The sequence below is a fragment of the Manis pentadactyla genome, chromosome 10 (assembly GCF_030020395.1).
Source record: "Manis pentadactyla isolate mManPen7 chromosome 10, mManPen7.hap1, whole genome shotgun sequence".
Lineage (NCBI taxonomy): Eukaryota > Metazoa > Chordata > Mammalia > Pholidota > Manidae > Manis > Manis pentadactyla.
The window spans coordinates 45,625,129-45,652,497 of record NC_080028.1 but is presented as its reverse complement, the minus strand read 5'-3'; the positions used below and the strand labels follow the sequence as shown (position 1 = coordinate 45,652,497).

Below are 27,369 nucleotides of genomic sequence, written 5' to 3'. Positions count from 1 at the left end.
TCTGCTGAGGTTTCTCACACTGACTGGCCAACTCACATCATGTCTCTCTGTTATCCCACTGTTGGCAGAGTGATTGAAAATTTTCCTGGCATGGGGAGTGTTCTGGGAAGAAAGGAGATATATCTCTGTATTTAGAGTAAATTTTCAAGAACATCCTGATGGGCTGTTGCAGAGACTGGTATTCCCTATCTCACATTTTTCTTCCCTTATTCATAGCAACTGAACCCCAATTTTATTCACAGAGAAAAGTGCCCAGATAAAATACCACCCAGTGCCCCTTGTACCTCACATGGATGTGTGACTAAGATTATGGCCAGTGATGCATGCTATAATGATTTTAAAAACCATTATTGCTACAGAGTCATAACTTTCCCAATAAATACTGCTTTAGTTGCATCCCATAAATCTTTTTTTGATTAGTGTTATTGTGTTTTTTTTCCATTTTAAACTCACCCATTTCTGTATTTATATTAGAAGTTGATTTCTTACAGGTAGCAAAGAGTTGCCTCATTTTCCATTCAACCTGACAGTCTCTGACTTTTAAGTTTGGTGTTGAAATCATTCTATTTCATAATAATTAACATATTATTCCACAATTACAGTTGTGGGTATATACCTAAAAAAAAATGAAGCAGAAGCTTGAACCAGCTTTTGTATACTAATATGCACAGCTTTATTCACTATAGCCAGAAAGATGGAAACACCCAAATGTCCATTGATGAATGGATAAAAAAAAGTGATATACATGTAAAAGGGAGTATTATTTAACCTTAAAAAGGAATGGGATTCTGACACATGCTACAACATGGATGAAACCATTATGCTAAGTGAAAATAAGCCAGACACAAAGTAAAATACTGTATGATTCCACTAGCTGGAATAGTCAAATTCATAGAGATGGAAAGTAGAATGGTGGTTGGCAGAAGCTGAATTAGGGGAGAATGGGGTGTTACTGTTTCATGGGCACAGAATTTAAGTTTAGGAAGATGGAAAGTTCTGGAGATAGATAGGGTTGATGATTTCACATTAATGTGAATGTTCTTAATGTCTCTGAACTGTTCACTTAAATATAGTAAAAATGGTAAATATTACATATATTTTACCACAATAAAAAAGTTAAAATGCAAGACAGTAAAACACCCCACAAAATATTTTATTTTGGCCTTAAACTCTCAGTGATAACTTTGGTTTATTAACATAATAAGAAAAAACCTTACCTACTTATCCAGGTCATTATCTTTCCTGGTGCTCTCGACTCCTTTGGTGGGTGCATGTTTCTATCTGCTCGTAATTTCTATCCAAGAGACTTCCTTTAGTATTCCTTGTAGGGTAGGTCTGCTGGTGATGAATTTCTTTAGGTTCTCTATTTCTTGAAGTCTCTATCTCACCTTCAATTAAAATAAAATATTTTTGCTGGTCATACCGTTCTAGGTTGCCATTCCCTTGCTGTACTTTCAAGATGTCATTGTGCAGTCTTCTGGCTTTCATTATGTCTGCTGAAAAGTATACTGTCATTCTTATATTTTCTTCTTTTTATGCAATAATATTTTATTCTTTGGCAACTTTTAAGATTTTCTCTTTATAAATAGTTATAAGCAATATTTAGAAACTGTTGTGCCTTCATGTTTGTTGTGCTTAGGGTCTGTTGAATACCTCTGACCACTGGATTTATATTTTCTACTTTTTGAATTTTACCATATTTTGAAATACTTTCACTCATTTCTTCATATACTTTTTCGGTCACTCCTTTCTCCTTTATTGAGAAGACCCTCATTATACAATATACCAAACCTCTTGAGTTTTTCTTAGATTTCCCTGATGCTTTTTAAAATTTGTAACATTTTTTTTTGGTACTTTTTATAAAGATAATTTTTACTGCTATTTCTTCCAATTAACCAAATTTCATTCTTCAATATCTAACAGATATTTAAAGTATTCAGTAAGTTTTTTATATGGTGCAGCTCTCATCTCAGTTTAGTTTGCATCTTTGTAACAATTTTCATGTTTTTCTTAACATGTCCAATTTTCTCCAACACCTGGAGTACAGTTATAATTAAAGTTTAAGTACTTCATTATTTTTTCATATGCCACTTTCGTATTACCTTTTTTAAACTGAAGATAATTCTTGCTTTATTTTATTGTAATGTTACCATCTTTGCCATACTGGATCTATTTGTATTGACTGTTCTTCTCCTTAAAGGTGTATTTTGCTGCTGCTTTGCATGTCTGGTGAATTTTCACTATGTCAGGCAGTATGAAATTACATTCTTGGAGGTCATATGTATTTCTGTCCCTGTAAGGGTTTTTTAGGCTTGTTCTGGCATCATTTACATCACTTGGAAACATTTCTGCCCTTTCAGTTTCTGTGTTAGTCTGTGTTAGACTGGATCCAAGCAGGGTTTAGACTAGTGATTTCTTTCCTCTAAACTAAGCAAATCTTTCTGAATCATACTCAGGAGATCGTGAGTTTTTAAATTCTGTTTGGTGTGAATAGGAACTGTCTCCATTCTTGTGTGAACTCAGAATATTGTTCTTTGCATTCTTTTGGAGTCATTTTTATCTCAGTCAGATAATTTCCTTTCTCATATATGCTCAGTTAAATGTTCATGATGTGCTGTCTCTAGATCACCCTCTGCATGCTGCCCCCCGTCTTGGTACTTGTTCTTGTGATCTGTAGCCTCCTTATAGTATCACCTGCACCTTCTCCACTCTGGCAGACTGATGGGCTCCCAATGGGCCCCCTGCCTGCACTGTCTCTAAGAGGAAAGCTGAGATAGTTATCTCTCAGGTATCACTGTCCTTCATTGCCTGATGTCAGTTATTTGGAAAAGGGTGGTTTCATATATCTTTCTTCATCTTTTAGTGGTTTAAGCTGAGGGGGCATATATGCTCCCTGTTACTCCATTTTAGGATGAGCCTATTATCTCCCTATATTCTTTTCTTCACATTAAAATGTTTTCTAAAGTTTTAGATTTTAGAATATCTGGAATGACTAATAATCTTCACTTGCTGTGTTGTTAATTTTAATTATTCCTATAACATTTCCTTTCTTTGGTTATGATTAAATTTTGCTTTCTCTTGAAACACTTTTTGTTTATTAGTCTTGTATGCTTGGTCCCTCACGTAACGAAACCAGTAACACTCTCTGCTACCTAATAGGAATTTATTATTATTTGGGGTAAGTGTTTGTGGGAGAAATAGCAGGAAAAGCCTTCTAGAGATAAGAAGCCATCTGAGACTTCCAGTCTAGCTGATACATGAGTCCAGCACATAGTAAGTGTTAATTTGCAGAAATACCCATGACAGTTTGAGCCCTCCTGTAAGAAGATGCATTTTGTTGGCCCTTGAATGTGTGCTGCCCTTGTGGTTTGCTTTTACCAAGTAGCTACTTTCCTGGTGTGTTTTAGTGGGAATTGAGGAAAATAAGAACCATAACCTTGGTTGGTTATTTCTAAGGATCTGGAGAATTTGAAGAAAGAAACATGATTATCTCAAGACTCTAAATTCCCATCTCAAGGTATGTAAAAAGAAGTCAGAAAACTATGACTTCCCTAAAAGAAGACTGTATCTCCTGTACCTATAGGGCTTCTTGAATGCAACCCAAATCTAATTTTGTAGATTAATTAATTTCAATGCAAATTGAATTTACCGCTTCCAGGGTTTACTAGAGGACACAATGAACAGGTAGATTCCATTGAAGTCCCAAAGAAGCAGACACTTATATCCTGTTTCAAGGGTTTTATCTCTTCTAGCCTGAAGAAACTACAATGACCTACTCTGTGGTAGTTTTCTTGCAGGGAATGTTGACATTTTTCAAGACCCACCTACTCCTTACATCATTGCTTGGAGTCCAGTAACCAAACTTAGTTTCAAACAGACTCCAGGGCCTGGGGTACACAGTATGACCTGGAAGGATGAAACAGAGACACCAAAAGAATTTCAAAACAGCTAATTTATACCAACAAAAACCTGAGGAATGCCTACGGGACTGGGTCATAAGAGTTTTGGATTCAGGGTAATGTGAGAAAGTAACACTGAATTGGGTAAATTTGCTGAAGTGAAAAAAATATTATTCAGCTTCAATAAAGATGGAAATTCTGTCATCTTTGAAAACATGGAAGGACACTGAGGGTATTTGATATTTGTCATACAAAAGACAAATACTAAATGATATCTGAAATTTTAGAAGTTAAGTGCAAAGGAACAGAGAACAGACTGGCAGTTGACAGAGGTAGGAGGTAGGGTGGGAGAAACTGGCAAAGGTGGTAAAAAGGTATAAATTTCCAGTTATAAGACAAATAAGTTCCAACGATGTAATGTACATAATGTTGACTATAGTTACCAACACTCTATTGTTTATTTGAAATTTTCTAAGAAAGAATATTGTAAAAATTTCTTATGACAAGAAAAAAATGTTACTATGTGTGTGATGGATATTAACTAAACTTATTATGTTGATCATTCCACATTATGCACATATATCAAACAATTATGTTGCACACCTTAAACTTATACAATGTTATACATCAATTACATTTCAATAAACTAGAAAAAAGTAATGGGCTGTAAAGCCAAAAATAAAATAAGAACACTAAGAAACTTCCACTTTGAAAACAATTTACTGTAATACAATAGTTCCACTTTAGTCTATAGCAGGGTGGTTTGCATTACAAAAAATAAGAAATTACATTTACCCTTTCTTCTTGACACAGTTAATGCAAGACCAGGAAGGAATGTTGAGATAATTGACAAGCCCTAACAGGCAATGAATTTTTAAAAATGAATGGACAAAAATATGACCTAAATTTTTACTGCCTTTTTGTGTTTCAGACATAAGAATGATGAGGTGATGTTTGGACCTTCTGAAAATCTTTATTTATGCTCAATTAGGAAAGGAAACCATTACAAAAGAAGATTTATTTTAATTAAGTCCATAATGATTTCTTAAGTCTGTGGTCTATGATTCATGCAAAGAAACTTCGGTGGTTAATCAGACTATAATTTCAGTACTGTACTGTAGACTGGAATTAGAACACATAGTAAAAAATGAAACATTTTCATGTATATATTTTTAATTTTTAACATCTTTTAGGTTTCCTCACTCCTTGAAAGAAATGCCATCTTTTTTATTGAGTCCTTGAAGGCTTGTTTGACTTGCTTGTTCCGCAGAGTATAAATGAAAGGGTTCATCAGAGGGATGACTGACGTGTTGAGCAAAGACACCACCTTATTCATGGCCACACCTTCCTTTACTGGTTTCATATAGATGAAGATGCTACTTCCATAGGTGATGGAAACTACAATCATGTGGGAAGAACAGGTGGAGAAAGCCTTTTTTCTTTGCTGAGATGAAGGGAGTCTTAAAATAGTCTTGATGATGTATGTGTAGGACACAGCTACACAGACTAATGTGAAAATAAGGGTCAGCACAGCCATGATGAGGGCAAGCTGCTCTATAAATTGAGTGTCTGAGCATGCAATCATCAGAAGAGGAGATGCATCACAGCCAAAATGGTCAATGAGATTAGAGTTACAGAAATCCAGCTCAACTCCTAGGCTAAGCGGAGGGAGTATGATAATTAACCCATTCAGCCAACACAAAAGGACAAGAATGGTGCAAACCCTGTCCCTCATGATGGTGGTGTAGTGCAGGGGCTTGCAGATGGCCACATAGCGGTCATAGGACATGGCAGTTAGAAGAAAATATTCTGCTGCCCCAGTGAGGATGACAAAAAATAGTTGGATGATGCAAGCATTATAGGTAACCCTTCTGTCCCCAGTTGTCAGGCTATACAGGAATCGAGGAACACAGACAGTTGTAAATATTATTTCTAAGATGGAGAAATTCCGAAGGAAAAAGTACATGGGTGTTTTAAGGTGAGGATTCACCAGAGTGAGGAGCACAATGATGAGATTTCCAGCAACACTGAAAATATAGGTGAGAAACAGAAATACTAAAAGAAAAACCTGTAGTCGTGGGTTATCTGTTAATCCAAGTAGGATGAATGTTACTGCAGAATTATTTTTCATCACTGTCTTCAGGTATGGTAGTAAATCGTAAATTCTAAATCTTAGGTTTAGGATATAAAAATAATGCCAAATAAGCTGCATAGAGGAAAGTAGCCAAGCCAATCAGTAGAAGCACATCTTTTAACTTTTACTGCATCATCAGTGATCTGATGTAGAAGTGATTGCACTGGGCTTCATTTCCCTGGGCTCTGCTTTACCTTGGTCTTTAGACTGTGGTTCACAGAAAATATTATCTGATGTTTCATATCCACTACTGGTACACAGCCAATTTTAAAGTAAATAGAAAATGCCACGAGATCTCCCAGTCCCCTGAGATTAGGGCAGCTGTCATGGTGTCCTCACTCCCCAATGCAGAGGAGGAGATCCATAAAAGTCAATAAGCAGGAACGTACCTGTGTAAAATTTTTATTTCCTCCTCTGTCAGAACAGCATATCAGCAAATCATTCTCACACCTGCAGCAATATAATGCCATGAAGGCTTAGTTGTATTATTTTCCATGTTTTGTAACACTCATTCTCTGCAAATAACTCTAATCTCCTCAATGTCCTAGAGAAGCATTTACTGTTTGGGTCACCAGGCTGCAGTACCACAGAGTCACTGTGAAGTGTCCTGGGTACCATGGTTCTCCAGAATTTCTTCTTTGGTCCCTTGTATGTTAATATGATGAAATAACTAATTCTGTGCCTCTGCCATATATTAGTCTGAACAGCATCTGTATTTTTTCTTTCTTGAATTCCTGTTTTAACATCCTTCTGTTCTCTAACACCCCACCCAACTAAAGCCTTCCCAGAATCCTGACAAATTGGATTTTCTGAAGGTCTTCCTCAGAGATCTAAACCCTGTCCTTAGGCTTCCATTGTCCCTAGGTCCTGTACTTTATGTGCGGATATCGCTCTGCAGAATGCCTACTGAAGCTCCTTCTAGCTCCGCTAATAACTTAAAGTCAATATCCTTCAGTATGGACAGAAGAAGGTCAATTCCACATGGGGAAGAGTTGACTTCTTTGCCGTGATTCCTTTCTCTACAGACTCACTTTGCCCCTGGAATGTCCCTAATCATTGCTGAGTGTATTATTGTCTCAGGGTACCACTTTGCCCTTCAGATTGTGCTTGTTTTCCTAAAGAACAGTTATTATCAGGCATTTATTCTTAATGAGTATTAACTATGACATGGAGAAGAAATAAAAATTGGCTCTTCAATTTGGATATAATTAAAAGCTGAAAAATCACAATCTATCCTTATGAGTTTCCCTACAAACCTGCCTCCCTGTGTAGCTTCTTTTCAGGATCATGTCAAAGAAGCCATTTTTTGCATCTTTCAGGAAATCCATGGGTATTTTTTCATTTCTCGCCTTTTTTCCTATTCACTCACCTTCCCAATATTGGGGCAATATTGTACTTCTAAGTGTCAGAGCTGGACTTTGACATATGTCAAACTGGATCTAAAGTTTAAATGTCTCCAGGAAAGCTGTAATTTTAGGATTTGAGGCAATTGGTCATCCTTAATCAATTCTAAAAATCACAAATTAATGAAAATGTTAGCTTTTCAAATGTTTCCTAACCAAAAACAGTATCACTGAGATATCAAGTGTACTTCTATTTTTTATATACTAATGTTTTAGTAGTCATTCTTATATGTAAATCTTTTGTCTTTATCAGATTAATTGCTCATTTAAGAATTAATCAAGAGATATACTGAATAAAGAGCTTCCCATATGTACTGCCAAACTAGTCCTTTAAAAATGTGCCCTAGTACACACTCCACCATAGGTAGGTGAGAATCTGTGTTGCCCAACTCCTTTAGGATTTAGGAATTATTATTTTGTTTTTATTTTTAATATATTTTACTGACAATAAAGAAGATGTGGTACATATACACGATGGAATATTATTCAGCCATGAGAAGAAAACAAATCCTACCATTTGCAGCAACATGGATGGAGCTAAAGGGTATTATGCTCAGTGAAATATGCCAGGCAGAGAAAGACAAGTACCAAATGATTTCACTCATCTGTGGAGCATAAGAACAAAGAAAAAACTGAAGGAGCAAAACAGCAGCAGACTCACAGAACCCAAGAATGGACTCACAGTTACCAAAGGGAAAGGGACTGGGGAGGATGGGTGGGAAGGGAGGGAGAAGGGGAATAAGGAGCATTATGATTAGCACACATGATGTAGGTGAGGGCATGGGGAAGGCAGTATATACAGAGATGACAAGTAATGATTCTATAACATCTTCGCTGATGGACCATGACTGTAATGGGGTATGCGGTGGGGACTTGATGATGGGAGGAATCTAGTAACCACAACGTTGCTCATGTGATTGTATATTAATGATACCATAAAAAAATATATTTTACTGACAAGATAATCCTACCTGATAATTACCTGATAATTATTTCATGGATATTTTTCTTATAAGTGAGGTATACCACTTTATCCTAAATGGTCATTACATTACAAAACCATCATCTTTATGGTTTCCTCAACTTAAAATATTTTAATTAATAACTAACATGTACTTATTCACATTTTATGTGAGTTATTTGACTGTATGCACCAGTTAAAGAACAGTAATATCAGAGGCTCCAAATCCTAGTCTGTATTCTAACCTAATGAATATGACAGTAACTACTATGGAGTCTTTTAGGACTGATGCAGCCCAAGGGATGGGCTTGATATGTTCAAGGATAAGTAAAATAACCATTTAGCAGGATGTTTTAAATAGGTAGCTACTCCTTTAAAGTTATTTCTAAACTTCATGCTTTAAGAGTCTATGAAAAAGGGAGACATATATTTTGATATTTTTTGTCAATTTTCATTATACTATTATAGTGTGGAAGTGATTATACCATCCAGTAGTCGACAACGGTGCTCTTATCCTTAATTCTGATCTCTTCCAAAAGCACTGCTCAAAGGTCATGTTCAGACACATTATCATGTCATATAGAACAAAGTGGCAGCTCAGAGGTTACTTTTCAAATCCTCTCTGCATATGAAGATACTTCATGGATTCAGATTCTAGCACAAATATCTGTCCTCACAGCCTTTACCCATAGACTGTTTTTACACACCCTCTGTGGTTCTAGTTCTCAATCCTTTAGGCACAAAAATAACAAACAGTTCATACTTACTTTCTGGTGGTCCCCCTTCACTTTTTGAAATTGAGCCCAAAGTTCTTCCTTGGGTCTGAAATACATTGGGTGCTACAAGCTATAATTTTGAGTTAACTTTGTCATACTTCCAAGCCCCCCATAGTCTTCTAGGCAGAGTGCCTGCAAATGCAGGGGGTTGTGCAATGGTACCGAGAGGGGCATCCTTTGCTCTCCTCATCATCAAGTCTACATGGAGGCTGATGAGAGCTCCTTTCTCACATTAAGCTATTAAATAATATTTACCTGAATTCTGTGACTGGAAGACTGGTCAAGGACAAATAACTGCTAGCAACTCCCCATGGCTGTTGGAGTGAGGATGGTCTGACCTCAGTGTGCAAAGAAAGGGGTTGCTTTATAAATTTTCATTAGTAGAAATGGCATGTGCTTTATTGGTTTCCTCTGCTTAAGAGCACAGGGAACAATTAAGTGAACAAACAAAAATGTCCTTGATCCTACTCAAACCACTAATAAATCTACAGGGAAATTAATTTTGTCAAAAAAAAAGAAGAAGAAAAAATTAATCAGCACTTGTGGAGCAATGTCCACAGGGTTAAGAAATGCAAGCATAATAACATCATTTGCAGTAAAAAAAAAAAAAGTCAGATGATAAAATGGCAATTTGATTCTTGTCATGCTCTCTTCTCCTTACATTGTGTAAATAGGGCGGCCTGATGATTTCTGTTACAAGATATACTTGTATGATTTACTCAAGTCAGTCCTCCCCAGATATTTCATTATTAGTTCTTAAGATGTTCTATTTCAATACTGGGAGAATTAACGTTTATTTTGTTCTACTGATCATATAGTTCATCCATGGGTCCTATTAAGATAGAACTAATGAGTATTAATTAATCACTGCTATAACTCAGCTACTGATATTTCATTTCCAAAACATGCAGGGACCTTGCTAAACCAAAAGTTGTTATTCTGCTTATCAAGAATACAGGCCCTGCAAATACAATCATTTGCAGCAACGTGGATGGAGCTGGAGGGTATTATGCTCAGTGAAACAAGCCAAGCGGAGAAAGAGAAATACCAAATGATTTCACTTATCTGTGGAATATAAGAACAAAGGAAAAACTGAAGGAACAAAACAGCACCAGAATCACAGAACTCAAGAATGGACTAACAGGTACCAAAGGGAAAGGGACTGGGGAGGATGGGTGGATAGGGAGGGATAAGGGGGGGGAGAAGAAGGGGGGTATTAAGATTAACATGCATGGGGGGGTAGGAAAAAAGGGAGGGCTGTACAACACAGAGAAGGCAAGTAGTGATTCTACAACATTTTGCTATGCTGATGGACAGTGACTGTAAAGGGGTTTATAGGGGAGACCTGGTATAGGGGAGAGCCTAGTAAACATAATATTCGTCATGTAAGTGTAGATTAGTGATGCCAAAAACAAAGCAAAAAAAAAAAAAGGGCAGTTCCTGTGTGGTAACCTCCAATGTGTTCTACACAAGGGTATAAAGGGCATATAAAAGTGTAGGCAAAGGGTCTGTTTGCGCCTATACAGAAGATCAAAGCCTAATTGGGCTATCCCAAAAATGAACTAAGATACGATATGAAAGAAAACTTCCAACATCAGCACTCTCTGGAAGACTCATGCCAGAAGATGATCATCAAAAAACCCCAACAAAGATCCACGCACTGCTACAGCTGTAGATGCACTCATCCCACCAGTTCCTGGACATGCCATGGGAATGAGGAAGGAGATATCTAAGCTGGCCTGTGTATACAGTAAAACAACAAATTTGACTGGATCTATACTGTTGGAACTCAACCAAGAATTAGGAGAAATGTAAATTGTAGCACTCCAAAATCTTACAACTACAGACTATTTACTGTTAAAAGAACATAAGGGATGTGAACATTCCCCAGGAATGGGTTGTTTTAATTTGTCTGATTTCTCTCAGACTGTTCAAGTTCAGTTGGACAATATCCACCATATCATAGATAAGTTTTCACAAATGCCTAAGGTGCCTAACTGGTTTTCTTGGTTTCACTGGAGATGGCTGGTAATTACAGATATGCTTTGGTTATGTAACTATACTCCTATTATGTTAATGTGTGTGCGCAATTTAAGTAGTAGCTTAAAACCTATATATGCTGAAGTTACTCTACAAGAAGATATGTCAAAGAAATAATCAATCTTCCCATGTTTTCTTCCGCCTGCTACTTCTATAGCTTTTCTTCTTCCTTCCTAATTACAACCCTTAAATAGAATTCGTGCCTCATATCAAATTTACCGAGTATCATAATTCTTCCAAGTGGTAAAGATACCTCAAGACAAATGCTGGGCATAGAAGCCACAGGGCATAAATATGCAAAGAAGTAAAAAGCTAACCTTTTCAAACAATAAGGCTTCCCTCTCACTTACCAACTTCACATTTCCCTGTATGGCCCCGGAAGATGACTGGTTAGCCAGAGACGGGTAAGATTCCTCAAGGGAGGAACAACCTAAGACAGGCACAGTCGCAGGGGAGCCATCAGGTGAGAAATTGGGGATCAACAGAGGTGAGGCTTAGAACCTCACCCCCCCTGTTCTGAGAGAAATCTTCTGCATATGTGGATGTTTTATTGCCCTTGTCTAGCTTGGATTAACACATAGTCTACAGGCACACACCTGATCATCTACATTTGCTCTCTTACAACACTAAACTATGTTTTCCACCTTTATCTTGTATCTACCTACCACTCCAGCATTTTATTAAAAATAATAATAATAAAGAGAGAAATGTGGTATCCACATATAAATCAAATATAAAAACCAAATGAGTATTCATATTTGAACTGACTGTTTATAGTTCATAATGCATGAGCAAAACCGAAAGTTTCTGTGATGACTGCCCTTGTACTGTTCACTATGTAACTTATTCATTATGTAAGAATTTGTTCTACATGTAAGAACTTGTTTGTTATGCCTCAGAAGATTGGAGACTGACGAAAATTAGGCTTGGGGTGGATTAATGATTGTGCATTGAGCATTGACTCCCCTATACAGAATTTTATTGTCATTAACAACCATTTGATCAATAAATATGAGAGATGCCCTCACAAAAAAAAAAAAAAAAAAAAAGGACAGACTTCCAATGGTAAAATAAATAAGTAACCGGGATGTAATGTATAGCATAAGGAATATAGTCAAGATATTGTAACAGCTTGGTAGGGTGATAGCTGGAACCTAGAATTATGTATATAAATGTTTTATCACTGTGTTGTACACTTGAAACTAATGTAATGTAATACTGTTCGTCAACTACCTTCAATAAAAAATAATTATTAAAAAAAAAAAAAAAGAATACATGCCCTGGTCGCATTGTGCTCAGTATCCCCCAGTCAATCATAGTCTGAATCTCAGGGATACACTCTTTACTATACTAAGCAGGAGAAGCTTTTATAAAGCACAATAGCTGAGAATTTTGAAGTCCGAGCTGGGGCCAGACACTCAGTATGTGCATGTAAGTTCCTGTGCTGGCTCACAGCCCCTCTCCCTATCCAAAAGAAAGATTAAAAATTCTATACACCCTCACACCATCACAGCAATCATACTCACTGTGGAAAGGCCTTCAGATCTTTTATAAACGTTGATCAGTTATTGAGAGAGGAGGGCAGGCCCTGAACATCAGCATCAGTGAGATGTTTTACCTGGGGAAAATAGAGGCTGAGGTGGGCAGGACAGACCAAGGGAAGCAGGGATACAGAGACAGACTTGGAGAAACAGAGGCAGGGGCACATTCACATGGGTCTCTTTCTGTACTTCCAGTTTCATTGTTTGGTCTATTTTTCACACTACTGAAAAAATAATTTTGTTCTTTTTAGGAGTATTTTCCTACTCTTGGTCCTCTGTATTTCTGTACAAATTTTAGAATCAGACTTTCACTTTACACAAAAATAGTTTGCTAGGATTTTGTAGAACTTTGTTAAATCAAAGAATCAATTGACCAATCAATTGTCAATTTGTTCAATCAATGTCACAATTGACATTTTTAGAGTATCAAGGCTTCCAATCTATTAACAGGTTGTTACTATTGATTTATTTAGTTATTCTTTAATTTCTTTCTATATTTTATAAGTTTTCATTTTGGGTGCATATGCGTTAGTGTGTTTAGGATTATTGCACATGACTCATTAAGTTTAAAGTGTTAATTGTTTTGGGGTGCTATTATAAAGTAAATCATTAAAAATACTTATCTTCTAATAGTTATCCTCTAGTATAAGAAGAAAAATTGGTTATTGTATATTGACTTTGTATTTATTAACTTTAAGTTGCCTATTATATTCTAAAAGTTTTTCTTAGATTATTTTGGACTTTCAACAAAAAGTGTATTTTCTAAGTAAACATAGGTTTATTCATTCCTTTTAAGTTCTTACATCTTTTGTCCCTTTCTGTTGATTAATTCTTCTGGCTTGAGCCACTAATACAATGTAGAGCAGAAGTTGTTTATCAAATATTCTTCTCTTATCCCTGATCTCAGAAGTATGCTATCAACATTTCAACCTTAAATATGATGTTTGCTAGGTATTTGTGGGTATATGGACAGTTTTGCAGAGTAGAGATGCTCCCTTTTTGTGTTTCCAAAAGGATTATCATTAATAAATATGGAACTATATCACACTTTTAAAATCTATTGAGAGAATCATAGAATTTTATTCATAGTCTATTTATGTGGTAAAATTACATTGACTGATTTTCAAATCTCAAACCAGCCTTGAATCTCAGGAATTAATAGAAGTTTATCCCAATTTACCATCCTTTTCATATGACACTTGATTTATTTTGCAAACATTTGGTTTGGGACTTTTATGTGTTTGATTGTTACTGAAAAACTTGAAAAACCTGGACTGGATCGCTGACTGAAGAACCAAGTGGCACTCGGGGGTATTGGAGTGTTGAGGTTTATTTTACACCAGCAGGCTCAGAGGGGAGTAATCTCCCAAGGTCAGAGCCCAGAACAAAGGCAAGGGGAGCAATATACGTCTTTCTGTTTCTGAGTCTGTAACAGTTCTACGTGCACAGCAAGCAAGCAAGCAAGCAAAGGGGAGTGAGTTTTGGCAGTGAGTGTCTGGTGGAGTGGGGAGTGAAGGGAGGGGAAAACAAGAGTTTCTGTTGTTTTTGCTAAAGAAGAGAAGCAGAAGGGAGCCACCTGGACTACATTGCTGACCTTGTAAATATTTCCCCATCATGATCACAAGTGAGATTATCCTGAAATATTCCATCTTGTAATATCTGACAGGGTTTTATTGAAAAGCAGCTTTATTAAGATATAATTCATAAACCATACAATTTACCCATTTAAAGTGTACAATTTAATGGTTCTTACGATAATCACACATATATGCCACCATCACAATAGTCAATTTTAGAATATTTCCATCACCACCAAAGAGGCTCCCATTTTAGCTGTTATCCCTTCACCTCCCCCTCCCATCCTTAAGCAATCACTAATCTACTTTCTCTCTTTATGGATTCCCCTCTTCTGGGGATTTATATAAATGGAATCACAAGATATTTGGTCTTTGTGACAGGCTCCTACCACTTAGCATAATGTTCTCAAGTTTCATCCATGTTGTAGCATGTATCAGCACTTCATTTTCATGGCCTAACCATATTCACCATAGTGAATAGTAAATAGAAATACCCATGCAGACATTGTCATGTTGAATAAAGTATAAGGCACAAGTATATGCTGTACTAGGATGCCCTTGAAATATAAATGTACATGAATATATCACATATAATTTACTCATTCATCTATTCATGGACATTGGGGTGTTTTCTACCTTTTGGCTTTTATGAATAATGCTGCTATGAACATTTGTATATGAGTTTTTGTGTGGATATATATGCTTTCATTTCTCTTGGGTGTATATTTAGAAATGGAATTTCTGTGAGAAGTCATAACTTTATGTTTAATCATTTGAGGAATTGCTACACTTGTTTCCAAAGTGACTGCATCAATTTACATTTCCACAAGAAAAATATGAGGGTTCCTAGTTCCCCACAACTTTGACAGCACATTTTATTAACTGAATTTCTTGATTCTAGCAATCTTAGTGGGTGTAAAGTGGTGTCTCATTGGAATTTTGATTTGCATTTCCATGATTATTAATGATATCCAACAACTTTTCTTGTGTTTACTAGTCATTTGTATACTTTTTTTATTGGATCGATATTACTAGCTATAATGTATTTTAAAACATCAGATACATATATGTATATATATCATATGTACAGGTAAATGTATGCATTAGTGAACTTTCCCACAGTAAATGCATCCAGGTAACCAGAGCCAGAATAACAGAGAAATTATTACCAAAGAATCCCATTTCATACCAAAGTATACTTATCTATTGAAAGGTGACAGGAATCTTGACCTTTATAGTTGCAATAACTCTTTTTAATTTTCTTGATCTTTAAATAAGTGGAATCATAGAGTGTCTGTTTTTTGAATCCAGAATTATATTTGTGAGCTTTACATGTTATTACACAAAATTGTATTTGTGAGCTCATACATGTTTCATATTTTTTATAGTTTGATCATTTTCATTGCATGAATATAAAAAAATATTATTTTTACTTCTCAAGATAATTAATGTGATTCCAGGTTGGGGATATTTATAAACAATGCTGGTGAGTGTTAGGCTGGAGGAAAGAAAAACAAGGACATGCAAACAGAACAGACAGTTGCCATAGGGGGAAAACAGACCAGACTCCAAGGTCTGTGCCTTATATGGAAAGGGGACAGCTCTTCCTGAATTCCATCCTTCTGATGTGCCAACTAAGACCCGGATATCAGCCTCCTCCCTCTTGGAAGGAATAATGTTTCTAGTTGTCTATTATGTCACCTTTAGCCAGTCATACATCTACACACCCCATAGGATAGCTTGCCCACTCCTCCCCCTCCTAATCCCTTATAAGCCCCCACCTCCCTGACTGGGTGTGACTTCCCCGGCCTCTAATACCCAGACCATGGAACATCACCCGAGAGTGGCATTCAAATAAACTACCTGGCCCTTTGTTGCCTCTCTTCACCTGCTTATTTCGGCTAAAATTTATCTTACAGCGAGCACATTTTTGTGCACTTCATTTCATGGACATACATATATTCCTTTTACTTCAACATTGTATATTTAAGAGTGATATTATTGTATTTTAGGTGTATGATAAATGTAATCCAAATGTGCAGACACTGTCAGGTGAAGTACAGAGTCAAATTAAACGCTATCCTAAGCATCCTTTTGAAATGTAAATATCCAAATATGTTAAAAGAAGAACGTTGAAAATAGATAAATACCTAATTTAGCAGAATATTTCAAAAATTCCTTTCTGTGGAATCAATAGAGAATGTACAAAGAGAATTAGAAAGTACATAGAAGGTTGGAATAGCATTAAAAATCACCTTGTCCAGTATGATCAGTATAGGGATCACACCACCAAACAGAAAGAGAACACATTCTTCTTAAGTGCTAATGGATGACTCAACATCTCCCCATTTCCACCACCACCATCTCCTGGTAACCACCGTTCTACTTTCAGTTCCTATGAGACCTGATTCTCATAAAAACTTTTATAGAGTACACACATCAGTTATATCAGACAGTATTTTTCTTTCTCTGTCTAGCTTATCTCACTTTGCATAATGCCCTCTAGGTATAACCATGTCCTTACAAATAGCAGAATTTCTCTCTTTCTTGAAGCTGAATAATAATCCATTGTGTATATGTATCACATCTTTCTTCATTCATTTCTTGGTAGACAACTAAGTTGTTTCCTATAATGCTACTATAAACATGGGAGTGCAAGTATCTTTTCAGCATCCTGTTTTCATTTCCTTTGCATATATCCCCAACGTGGATTGATAAATCACAAGTCATTCTATTTTTAATTTTTTGAGGAACATCCATATTGTTTTCCATAATTTCTGACCAATTTACATTCCAACTGACAATGTACAAGTGTTCCTTCTTCTTGGCATCCTCACCAGTGTTTGTTATCTATCATTTTCTTTGTTTTATTAAGGTATCATTGATATACACTCTTATGAAGGTTTCACATGAGCAACATTATGCTAACTACATTCATCCATATTATCAAGTCCCCCCATATTCCCCATTGCAGTCACTCTCCATCAGCATAGTAAGACGCCACAGAGTCCCTACTTATCTTCTGTGTGCTACACTGTCTTCCTCCTGACCACCCCCCCACACCATGTGTGTCAATCATAATGTTCCTCAATCCCCTTCTTCCTCCCTTCCCACCTGCCCTTCCCCACCACCTGCCTTTAGTAAGCACTAGTCCCTTCTTAAAGTCTGTGAGTCTGCTGCTGTTTTGTTCCTTCAATTTTGCTTTGTTGTTATACTCCACAAATGAGGGAAATCATTTGGCACTTGTCTTTCTCTGCCTGGCTTATTTCACTGAGCGTAATATCCTCTAGTTCCATCAATGTTGTTGCAAATGGTAGGATTTGTGTTCTTCTTAATGTTGAATGATATTCCATTGTGTATATGTACCACCTCTTCTTTATCCATTCATCTTTGATAGACACTTAGTTTGCTTCCATGTCCTGCTTACTGTAAATAGTGCTGTGATACACATAAAGGTGCATATGTCTTTTTGAATGTGGAATCTTATTTTCTTTGGGTAAATACCTAGGAGTGAAATTTCTGGGTCAAATGGTATTTCTGTATTCAGTTTTTTGAGGAACCTCCATAATGCTTTTCACAATAGTTGAATTAATTTACCTTCCCACCAGCAGTGTAGGAGGGTTCCCCTTTCTCCACATCCTTATCAGCATTTGTTTATCCTTGTCATTTGTATGTTGGCCATACTAACTGGTGTGAGGTAATATCTCATGTGGTTTTAATTTGCATTTCCCTGATAATAAGCGATGTGGAGCATTTTTTCATGTGCCTGATTGCCATCTGAATTTCTTCTTTGGAGAAGTGTCTCTTCATATCCTCTGCCCATTTTTTTGATCAGATTATTTGCTTTTTGAGTTTTGAGGTGTGTGGATTCTTTATATATTTTGGATGTTAACCCCTTGTCAGATATGTCATTTATGACTATATTCTCCCATACCATAGGATGACTTTTTGTTCTACTGATGGTGTCCTTTGCTGTACAGAAGCTTTTTAGTTTGATGTAGTCCCAGTTGTTCATTTTTGCTTTTGTTTTCCTTGCAAAATCCAATTTGTTAGCATATAATTTTTCATAGTATTCTCTAATAATTCTTTGTTTTTCTGTGGTGTCCATAGTGATTTTTCCTTTCTCATTTCTGATTCTGTTTATGTGTGTAGACTCTCTTTTTTTCTTTATATGTCTGGCTAGGGGTTTATCTATTTTGTTTATTTTCTCAGAGAACCAGCAACTGGTTTCATTGACTCTTTCTATTGTTTTATTCTTCTCAATTTTATTAATTTCTGCTCAGATATTTTTTATGTCCCCCCTTCTACTGACTTTGGGCCTCATGTGTTCTTCTTTTTCTAATTTCATTAATTGTGAGTTTAGGCTTTTCATATGGGAATATTCTTCTTTCCTTATGTAATCCTGTATTGCAATATACCTCCCTCTAAGAATGGCCTTTGCTATGTCCCACAGATTTTCTGGTGTTGAGTTACTTTTTTCATTTGTCTCCATATATTGCTTGATCTCTTTTTATTTGGTCATTGATCCATTGGTATTTAGGAGCATTTTGTTAAACCTCCATTTTTTTGTGTGCTTTTTGCTTTCTTTGCATAATTTATTTCTAGTTTCATACATTTGTGGTCTGAGGAGCAGGTTGGTACAATTTCAATCCTTCTGAATTTATTGGAGCTCTTTTTGTGGCCTAGTGTATGATCAGTTCTTGAAAACGTTCTATGTGCACTTGAGAATAATGTGTATCCTGCTGCTTTTGGATGGAGTGTTCTGTAAGGTTCTTCTGTTCTAATGCTGTTCAGTACCTCTGTCTGGTTAATCTGTCCTTTGGAGTGAGTGGTGTGTAACGTCTCCTAAAATGAATGCATTGCTTTCTATTTCCCCTTTTTATTCTGTTATAATTTGTTTCACATATGTAGGTGTTTCTGTGTTGGGTACATAGATATATATAATTATTATATTCTCTTTTTGTACTAACCCTTTATTATCATGTATTGTCCTTCTTTGTCTCTTGTTACTTTCTTTGTTTTGAAGTCTATTTTGTCTGATACTATTACTGCAACTTCTGCTTTTTTCTCCCTATTATTTGCATGCAATATCTGTTTCCATCCCTTTACTTTTAATCTGTTTATGTCTTTGAATTTGAAGTGAGTATCTTACAGGCAGTGTATTGACCAGTCTTGTTTTTTTTCCATTCAGTAACTCTATGTCTTTTGATTGGTGCATTCAGTCAATTTATATTCAGGGTGATTATCGATAGATAAGTACTTACTGCCATTGCAGGCTTTAGATCATGGTTACCAAAGGCTCAAGGGTAGGTTCTTTACTATCTAACAGTCTAACTTAACTCACTTAGTATGCTATTTCAAACAATATCTAAAGATTCTCTTTTTTTCCCTCCCTTCTTTTTCTTCCTCCTCCATTCTTTATATATTAGGTGTCATTTTCTGTACTCTTTGTGTTTCAGTTGACTGACTTTGGGTGTAGTTGATTTAACTTTGCATTTGCTTAGCAATTGATTGGCCAACTTCCTCTACCGTGGTTTTATTTCCTCTGGTGACAGCTACTTAGCCTTTGGAGCACTTCCATCTGTAGCAGTCCCTCCAAAATACACTGTAGGGACAGTTTGCAGGAGGTTAATTCCCTTAACTTTTGCTTATCTGGAAATTGTTTAATCCTTACTTCAAATTTAAATGATAATCTTGCTGAGTAGAGGATTCTTGGTTTGAGGCTCTTCTGTTTCATTGCATTAAATATCATGCCACTCTGTTCTGGCCTGTAAGGTTTCTGCTGAGAAGTCTGGTGATAGCCTGATGGGCTTTCCTTTGTATGTGATCTTTTTTCTCTCTCTGGCTGCTTTTAATACTCTGTCCTTATCCTTGATTTTTATCATTTTCATTATTATATGTCTTGGTGTTGTCTTCCTTGGGTCCCTTGTGTTGGGAGATCTGTGCACCTCCATGGTCTGAGAGACTATCTCCTTCCCCAGATGGGGAACAATTACCTCCTCAAAGACACTTTCTGTTCCTTTTTTCTCTCTCTTTTTCTTTTGGTACCCCTATAATGTGAATATTGGTCTGTTTGGATTGGTCAGACATTTCTCTTAATAGTCTTTCATTCATAGAGATCTTTTATTTTCTGTGCCTCAGCTTCTTTGTATTCGTGTTCTCTAATTTCTATTTCATTTACCATCTACTTTACGTCACATAATCTGATTTTAAATCTCTCCATTGTATGTTTCATTTCAGGTACTGTATTTTTCAAAGTTTCTATCTCTTTCTTGATTTTCACCCTGAGGTCTTGAATATCTTTCTGTAGCTCTGTAAGCATGTTTATTATTTTTATTTTCAAATCATTTTCAAGAAGCTTGGTGATTTCAATTTCACTTGGCCCTCTTTCTGGTGTTTGTTGGATTTTGGTTTGTACTAGGTTCTTTTGATGTTTTATATTTGTAATGAGTAATTCTGAATAATAACTTTGTGTAGGCAGCACCCTCTAGTGCCCAGAGGCTCTACTCTCTGGAGCTTCTCAGCTCCTGGAGCAATGGTGAGGGTTGCAGGCAAGATGTGCTGATGCCTGCCAGGAGGAAAATGCTCTTTCTGGCTTCCCAGCTGCAGTGCCTGCCTCCACTGCCAGTACCAGTGGGCCAAGATCACAGGGAGGATCCTCTATGCCCCTGTAGCTGCTATAGGTGGAGCTACCCTCTAGCTGGCCTTGTGCAATGGTGGGGCCAGTAGTTTTGTGAACTGGTGCTGGCCAGGAGGAAGGAGCAGAATGCTGTGTATCTCAGTAAGGGGGCCTCAGGGATGCATTTCCAGCAAGGGGTATGGAGTGCCTTACACTCCCGAAAGTCCCAAACTGCTGGGCTGAGTGTGCCAGGACAATTTTGTCCACCTGTCCGTTTTCCTGAGCAGTAAGCTCTGGAAAAGCTTCCTTGCCCTCTTAGCAGCTCTCTCACTGTTGGAAAGTCTCTCAGAATGCCTGCCCTTCTTTTGTCCTGGAGCACCAGCTACAGATACCTGTTCTCTACAGACAGCTGGAATCTCAGCCTCTCTGAGTATTCCACCTGTCTTTGATTTTGAACCCTAATAATCTCCAGAGCACCATGTAATGGAGGTTTGTGCTCCCAGAGCAGATATCCAAGCCTGGGTGTTCAGCAGCCCTAGGCTTCCACACTTTCCCCACTCAGTTTCTCTTCCTCCTGCTGGTGAGCTGGGGTGGGGGAAGGGCTTAGGTTCTGCTGGAACATGGCTTTGCTACTTTACCCTTTTCCATGAAGTCTTCTTTTTTCCCCAGATGTAGGCAATCCATTGCACTCTTCTTTCCTGTTGCTCTTTCAGTATTATTTGCTATAGTCAGGTTGTATTTATTATATTTTCATATTATATGTAGTTTTGGGAGGAAGTTTCTCTCTCACTTCTCATTTTGCCATCTTTAAGCCCCTCTTATCTCTTGTTTTCTTGATAATAGCCATTCTAGTATTGGAAAGTGATAGTTCATTGTGGTTTTGATTTGCATTTCCCTGATGATTCATGATGTTGATCATCTTTTCATATACCAGTTAGCCATATGGATGTCTTCTTTGGAAAAATACCTATTTAGTTCATTTGCCTATTTTTTAATCAGGTTTCTTTTGTCATTATTATTGAGTTGTATCTGTTTCTTATGTATTTTGGAATTTTTAAGGATCATCCATACTGTTTATCTGGTATGGTTTGCAAAAATGTTATCCTGTTTGGTAGGTTCCCTTTTCAGTTTGTTGATGATTTCCCTGTGTGCAAAATTTTCTTAGTTTGATTTAGTTCTACTTACTGATTTTTGCTTTTGTCTCTTGTTTTTGGGTCATATCCAAAATATTATTCCCAATAGTAATGTAAAGGAAGTTCTTCTCTATATTGTTCTCTACATATCTTATACTTTCAAGTCTTATGTTTAAGTCTGTAATCCATTTCCAGTTAATTTTCATAAGGTGTGTGAGACAGGGGTCCAATCCAATTCCATTTTTCTGTATGTGGTCATTCTGTTTTCCCAACACCATTATTGAAAAGGCTCCTTTTCTCATTGAGTGTTCTTGTCTTCCTTGTAAAATAATTTTATGTGGAAGTTAATTTCAGAGCAGTTTATTCTGTTCCATTGGTCAATGTGTCTTCTTCTTGGACCACAGTGTTTTAATGGTAACTTTGTAGTGTAGTTTGAAATCAGGAAGTATGATAACTTCAGCTTTGTTGTCTTTTCTGATTATTGCTCTGGCTGGTTCATAAAAAGCAATTAAAGTAAATATTGAAATATTTAAATTTATTAATATTAATAAACATTTAACAAATATTAATTTTATTAAACATTAAAAAAATGCTTGTTAGTGTTGTATTGAACATTAATAAAGTTAAGAAATATTAAAAGGAAATAATTTCAAAAATAAACAGCATGACTCATTTTAAAAAGTATAAAATATGAAGGATATGAAAAATACATAAGGCTTTTTTAGAAAAATATAAATTTTTTCTGAAATTCTATGTAACATGATATTCTATGTAAAGAAAATAGTACAAACACAATTGAAGACCAAACAAAACTGGAAAAATATTTGCAACCCACATAACAATAAGTTGTTAATACATAAGAATTAATAACAATGTAAAGTCCTAGGAAATATTGTAATAAGAAGATATATGTACAAAAATGTGCTCTGCATAATAGCTGAAGGTTGATTTAAAAATAAGCATAAATTTATAATAAAAATTGTAGAATCATATAATAAGCTCAAGGCAGTAATTTTTTATGATATTGATAGTTTTCTTGAGAAATCACAAAGTTTCAGCTATTAGGATTGATTTCACATTATGACTGAAAGCACCAAAAAGAAATTACATGTTCCCCAAATGCTGATACAAATTTATAACTACTGAGATAAAAAAAGTTTTTAATGATAAAAGTTATTTGCGTAACAACCTATAAATGGTTTCATATTTGTGAATATACTAATAATATTAATATTTAAATAAGAAATTTATGGTAGGGTATAAGAAACATTAATAGCAGTTACTAACTTTTAGCTTCATTTCTTTATTTTTGTTATCTTAATTTTTTGATAAAAAATAACAGTTACATGAGTAAAAATATGTTATCAAAGGAGAAATGGGGTAATTGCATTCTGTTAAGTCAATTAGCAGCTATAGATGTTATTGAATAAAAAAGGAAGAAAAGGTAGACTTACTCTTTTTTTTATTAGATTTTATGTTGTGTAAAGTCCTGCACTGAATGTCACTGTGGAATCTTCAATTCTCTGAAGACTTCATTCCCACTGCTGCCTGTTTCAGGATTTTTGCCAAAAGGTAACACAAAAGATTGATAAATAACATTAGACTGTAATTCACATGGGACTCCTGTCCACATAAAAGGCTATGCAAAACTTTTCTCATCCTTCTAATCCTCAGGATGTTCAGGGACAAATACTCAACTCAAATCAATATGTCTGTGGTCTTTGAGAGACTTAGAAAATTATTTTCTATAAGAAACAGTTTGATACATTTTAGCAAAAGTAGAGAGATATGAATAGTTAATTGAATTGTGGTAAAAAGAAAAAAGTTTATAATTTTTAATTTATTGAAGATTTTGATAGCCCTGGATTTGTATATCAATAAATAGTAGGACACCTAAAATTGGTGAAATGAAGGACTTCTGGAAGCAACCTTGAATTGGAAATCATCTGCTGATATAATTTAGATCCCTGCACTCTAAAATGTTCTGTTTATAAAACACAAAAGAAGAAAATGTGTATTAGTCAAACAATAGTGTCAATTTGTTTTCAAGATATTTAGGAGCAAGGACATGGCTTAAAGTTTCCAGACTTCTGTAAGACACAGTTGTGTTAAGACTGAAGGAAAGAGAGGTAGGTGGCCTGCATATATTTCCTTTTCTATATATTGAGGCTATTATTCTATTTATTAAAATTGCTTAATCACTTGTTACTATTCACTTTATTTCTTGTTAGTTTTGTGATGCTCACATTCCTGGGAGTGCCAAGCTCATCCTAAAACATCAAACCAGGGTCATCCTTGCATCCCTTTACTGAAACCTATAAACTCTTGGAGATTTATTATGGGAAATGGGCAGATGGTGGGTACAGTGTCTTGCACTTCTGAAGGAAAGGGCTGTTTTAAAGCAAGTTGGTGAAGCCTTCATATAGCCAGTCAATTAGAATTTCTATAGGAAATGATGTGGAGGTTTTTTCTATTTATTTATGATCTAAACAAGCACTGGCAATTGAAATCACTTTAGCAGGTATAAATGCGGTTCATGTAACTGGTGTTCACTAAGGACCAACCACAGAGCAGCTGTTGGTCCAACCCCAGAGTTTAAGAGTTTTAACCTCTGGTGTTAATATGTTTCTGGCAGATGTGTTGAGAAAGTATAAATGGAATCCATAAAGGATAGCTATTCCTCTGCCAAACCGTGGTAAGACAGGTAACAGTTTTTTGCCTTATGCAGGTATCTACATACATGCTGAGTGTGTAGTCAGGCTGTGGTGTGACTCAGGAGCCACTCAGAGCATTTCCTCCACCAACTGTAAATGCCAACGGGAATCCTAAATTAGAGTTAGGAAGATGGTAAAAGTAAGAGGTGTCAGGATAGTTTTGAAATTGATTCCACATAATAAATAATATAACTTGATCTAAGCTGAAGCTAAATATTTTCTTGAATCAATTCTATATCTCAGTGACCTTCAGATCTGTGGCTATTACATTTAAAAAGATAAAAATCCTGTTTCCAACAAAATTTTTACATCCTCTATTAAGCATCAAGTGTGAAATAAACACAGAAAGTTTTAATGTGGCTTGGGAGATTTGGAAGGATTACTCTGAACAGTCCAAGTAGAAAACAGAGGGATCAGTCACAAAAAGCCAGGTATAGGTTAGAATCAGCTAAATGGATGGAGTAATGGGAAGGGAAAAAAACATAAACAATTATGTGAAATTTTTTTCCAGACATGTAGTCCATGTAAGATGACTCATGCAGTGTATCAGAGTCTTCAACTGCATTGGTAGATGAAACTAGAAACCTATTGTGTTATAAACACACATCATGTGTTTTAAATTTATTTAGGAAAAAAGGTTACAAGCAGATTGTGAAACTGAGTCAAGTTTTGGGTAGTGAAAAAATAAATATTCTTAGGGGACAAATGTGCTATGGGCCAATGTGTTGTAGGAGCAAATTTAAAAGACAGTGGACATTTTAAAAACTATCATGAAAAAATTGTTTCCCTTGGACTATATTCTTCAAGGAATCCATAAATATTTTAATTTGTTTTCAAATACCAGTCATGACCATTTGGTAGACCATAAAGTCAATGAAGATATAAGTATTTATTTTTAATGAGTTATATTAGAACATAAAACATCAGAAAGTAGGGTATCGAAGGTTTAGTATGTTTTGTTTCAGGTTTATGTATGTAAGTATGTATTTGGGTGGGCTGCAATACAAAAGGTCTATCTTAGAATTAAGTTGTAGTAAAAATGTTTGAAAGTCAATTTGTAATCCATCTAGCTATATGTTATCAGCAGCCAGGAGTATGAATTATATTTACAATCCATTATTAAGTAAAACAAAATACATGAAAATGCACTGCTTGGCTTTTCTGAAAAAAATTCATCATAAAACATTTTTCACGTCTTCTCAGAGCTTACTTCACTCAGTTTTCCAAGCAGATTGGGCAACAGTTAGGACCCACGAATGAGAAACCATACTTCTGTAACAAGATTCATTCTTCTGGGATTGACTGATGACCCTCAGCTACAGATGCTGATTTTTATATTTCTACTGATCACCTACATGCTAAGTTTCACTGGAAACCTGAGCACCATCATCCTCACATTAGTGGATTCTCACCTTAAAACTGCAATGTACATTTTTCTCCAAAATTTTTCCTTCCTAGAAATCTCGTTCATCTCTGCCTGCATTCCTAGATTCTTGTACAGTATATCAACAGGTGACAGGACAATTACCTATAATGCTTGTGCATGCCAACTGTTTTTTATAGATATTTTTGCAGTAACAGAATTTTTTCTCCTGGCCACCATGTCCTTTGATAGATATGTAGCCATCTGCAAACCCCTGCATTACATGACTATTATGAACTACAGGGTCTGCAAAAGGCTCGTCTTCTGCTGTTGGATGATGTCTTTGTTGATCATATTGCCACCACTCAGCTTGGGACTGGACCTGGAATTCTGTGCCTCTAATGCCATTGACCACTTTGCATGTGATGCTAACCCTATGCTGAAGGTCTCATGCTCAGATACATGGCTCATAGAGCAGATGGTTATTGTCTGTGCTGTGATGACTTTCCTCATGACTCTGGTGTGTGTGGTTCTGTCCTACATGTACATCATCAGAACGATTCTAAGACTCCCCTCTGCCCAGCAGAGGACAAAAGCCTTTTCCACGTGTTCTTCCCACATTATAGTGGTTTCCATCACGTATGGCAGCTGCATCTTTGTTTATATCAAATCTTCAGCAAAAGATGAAATGGCCATTAATAAGGGAGTATCAATACTCACTACTTCCATTTCCCCCATGCTGAACCCATTTATTTATACTCTGAGGAACAAACAAGTGAAACAAGCCTTTAATGACTTAGTCAAAAGATTTATATTGCTATCAAAGAATTAGGGGAACATTGATGTCAGGATCTCTAAGCATATTCTTCAGTTACTATGTAATTTGATCTGTTCCCAATCTAGATTTGGCCTTCCATTCAATACTGTCCCTGAATGTAAGTCATCCCATGACACCACAAATGGGGTCAAATTACCCCGTTTATCTCTTTACAAGGAAATCTCTTTTAGATGACAATCTTAGTGAAGAAAAATGAGAGTGTTTCAGGAAATCTAAGCATGACTTCACTCTTAACCAATGCTGAAAGGATTGGGTAATTTATCATAGAATATTAGTACAGTAGTGCACACCATTCCTCCAAATAAAAAACAAAAACAAAATAAAAGCCTTGCTCAAATAAGATACATAATGTATAAAAGAATCAGTACTTT

At 36.0% G+C, this 27,369-nt stretch overlaps 2 protein-coding genes across 2 annotated transcripts; one reads left to right on the top strand and one right to left on the bottom strand.

Moving 5' to 3' along the window:
* Positions 1-5,088: 5,088 nt before the first annotated feature.
* LOC130679307 (olfactory receptor 6C2-like) lies at positions 5,089-6,039 on the bottom strand. The gene has a single exon (XM_057487917.1). It carries the CDS (start codon positions 6,028-6,030, stop codon positions 5,089-5,091), a length of 942 nt encoding a protein of 313 aa, XP_057343900.1. The 5' UTR covers positions 6,031-6,039.
* A 20,014-nt stretch (positions 6,040-26,053) lies between these two features.
* LOC130679306 (olfactory receptor 6C2-like) lies at positions 26,054-26,992 on the top strand. Its single transcript, XM_057487916.1, has one exon. The coding sequence runs from the start codon at positions 26,054-26,056 to the stop codon at positions 26,990-26,992; it is 939 nt and encodes a 312-aa protein (XP_057343899.1).
* Positions 26,993-27,369: the final 377 nt, after the last annotated feature.

What these genes read in the sequence shown, in the direction of transcription:
- LOC130679306 (XM_057487916.1), top strand. Translation starts at nt 26,054, where the DNA reads ATGAGAAACCATACTTCTGTAACAAGATTCATTCTTCTGGGATTGACT.
- LOC130679307 (XM_057487917.1), bottom strand. Translation starts at nt 6,030, where the DNA reads ATGAAAAATAATTCTGCAGTAACATTCATCCTACTTGGATTAACAGAT.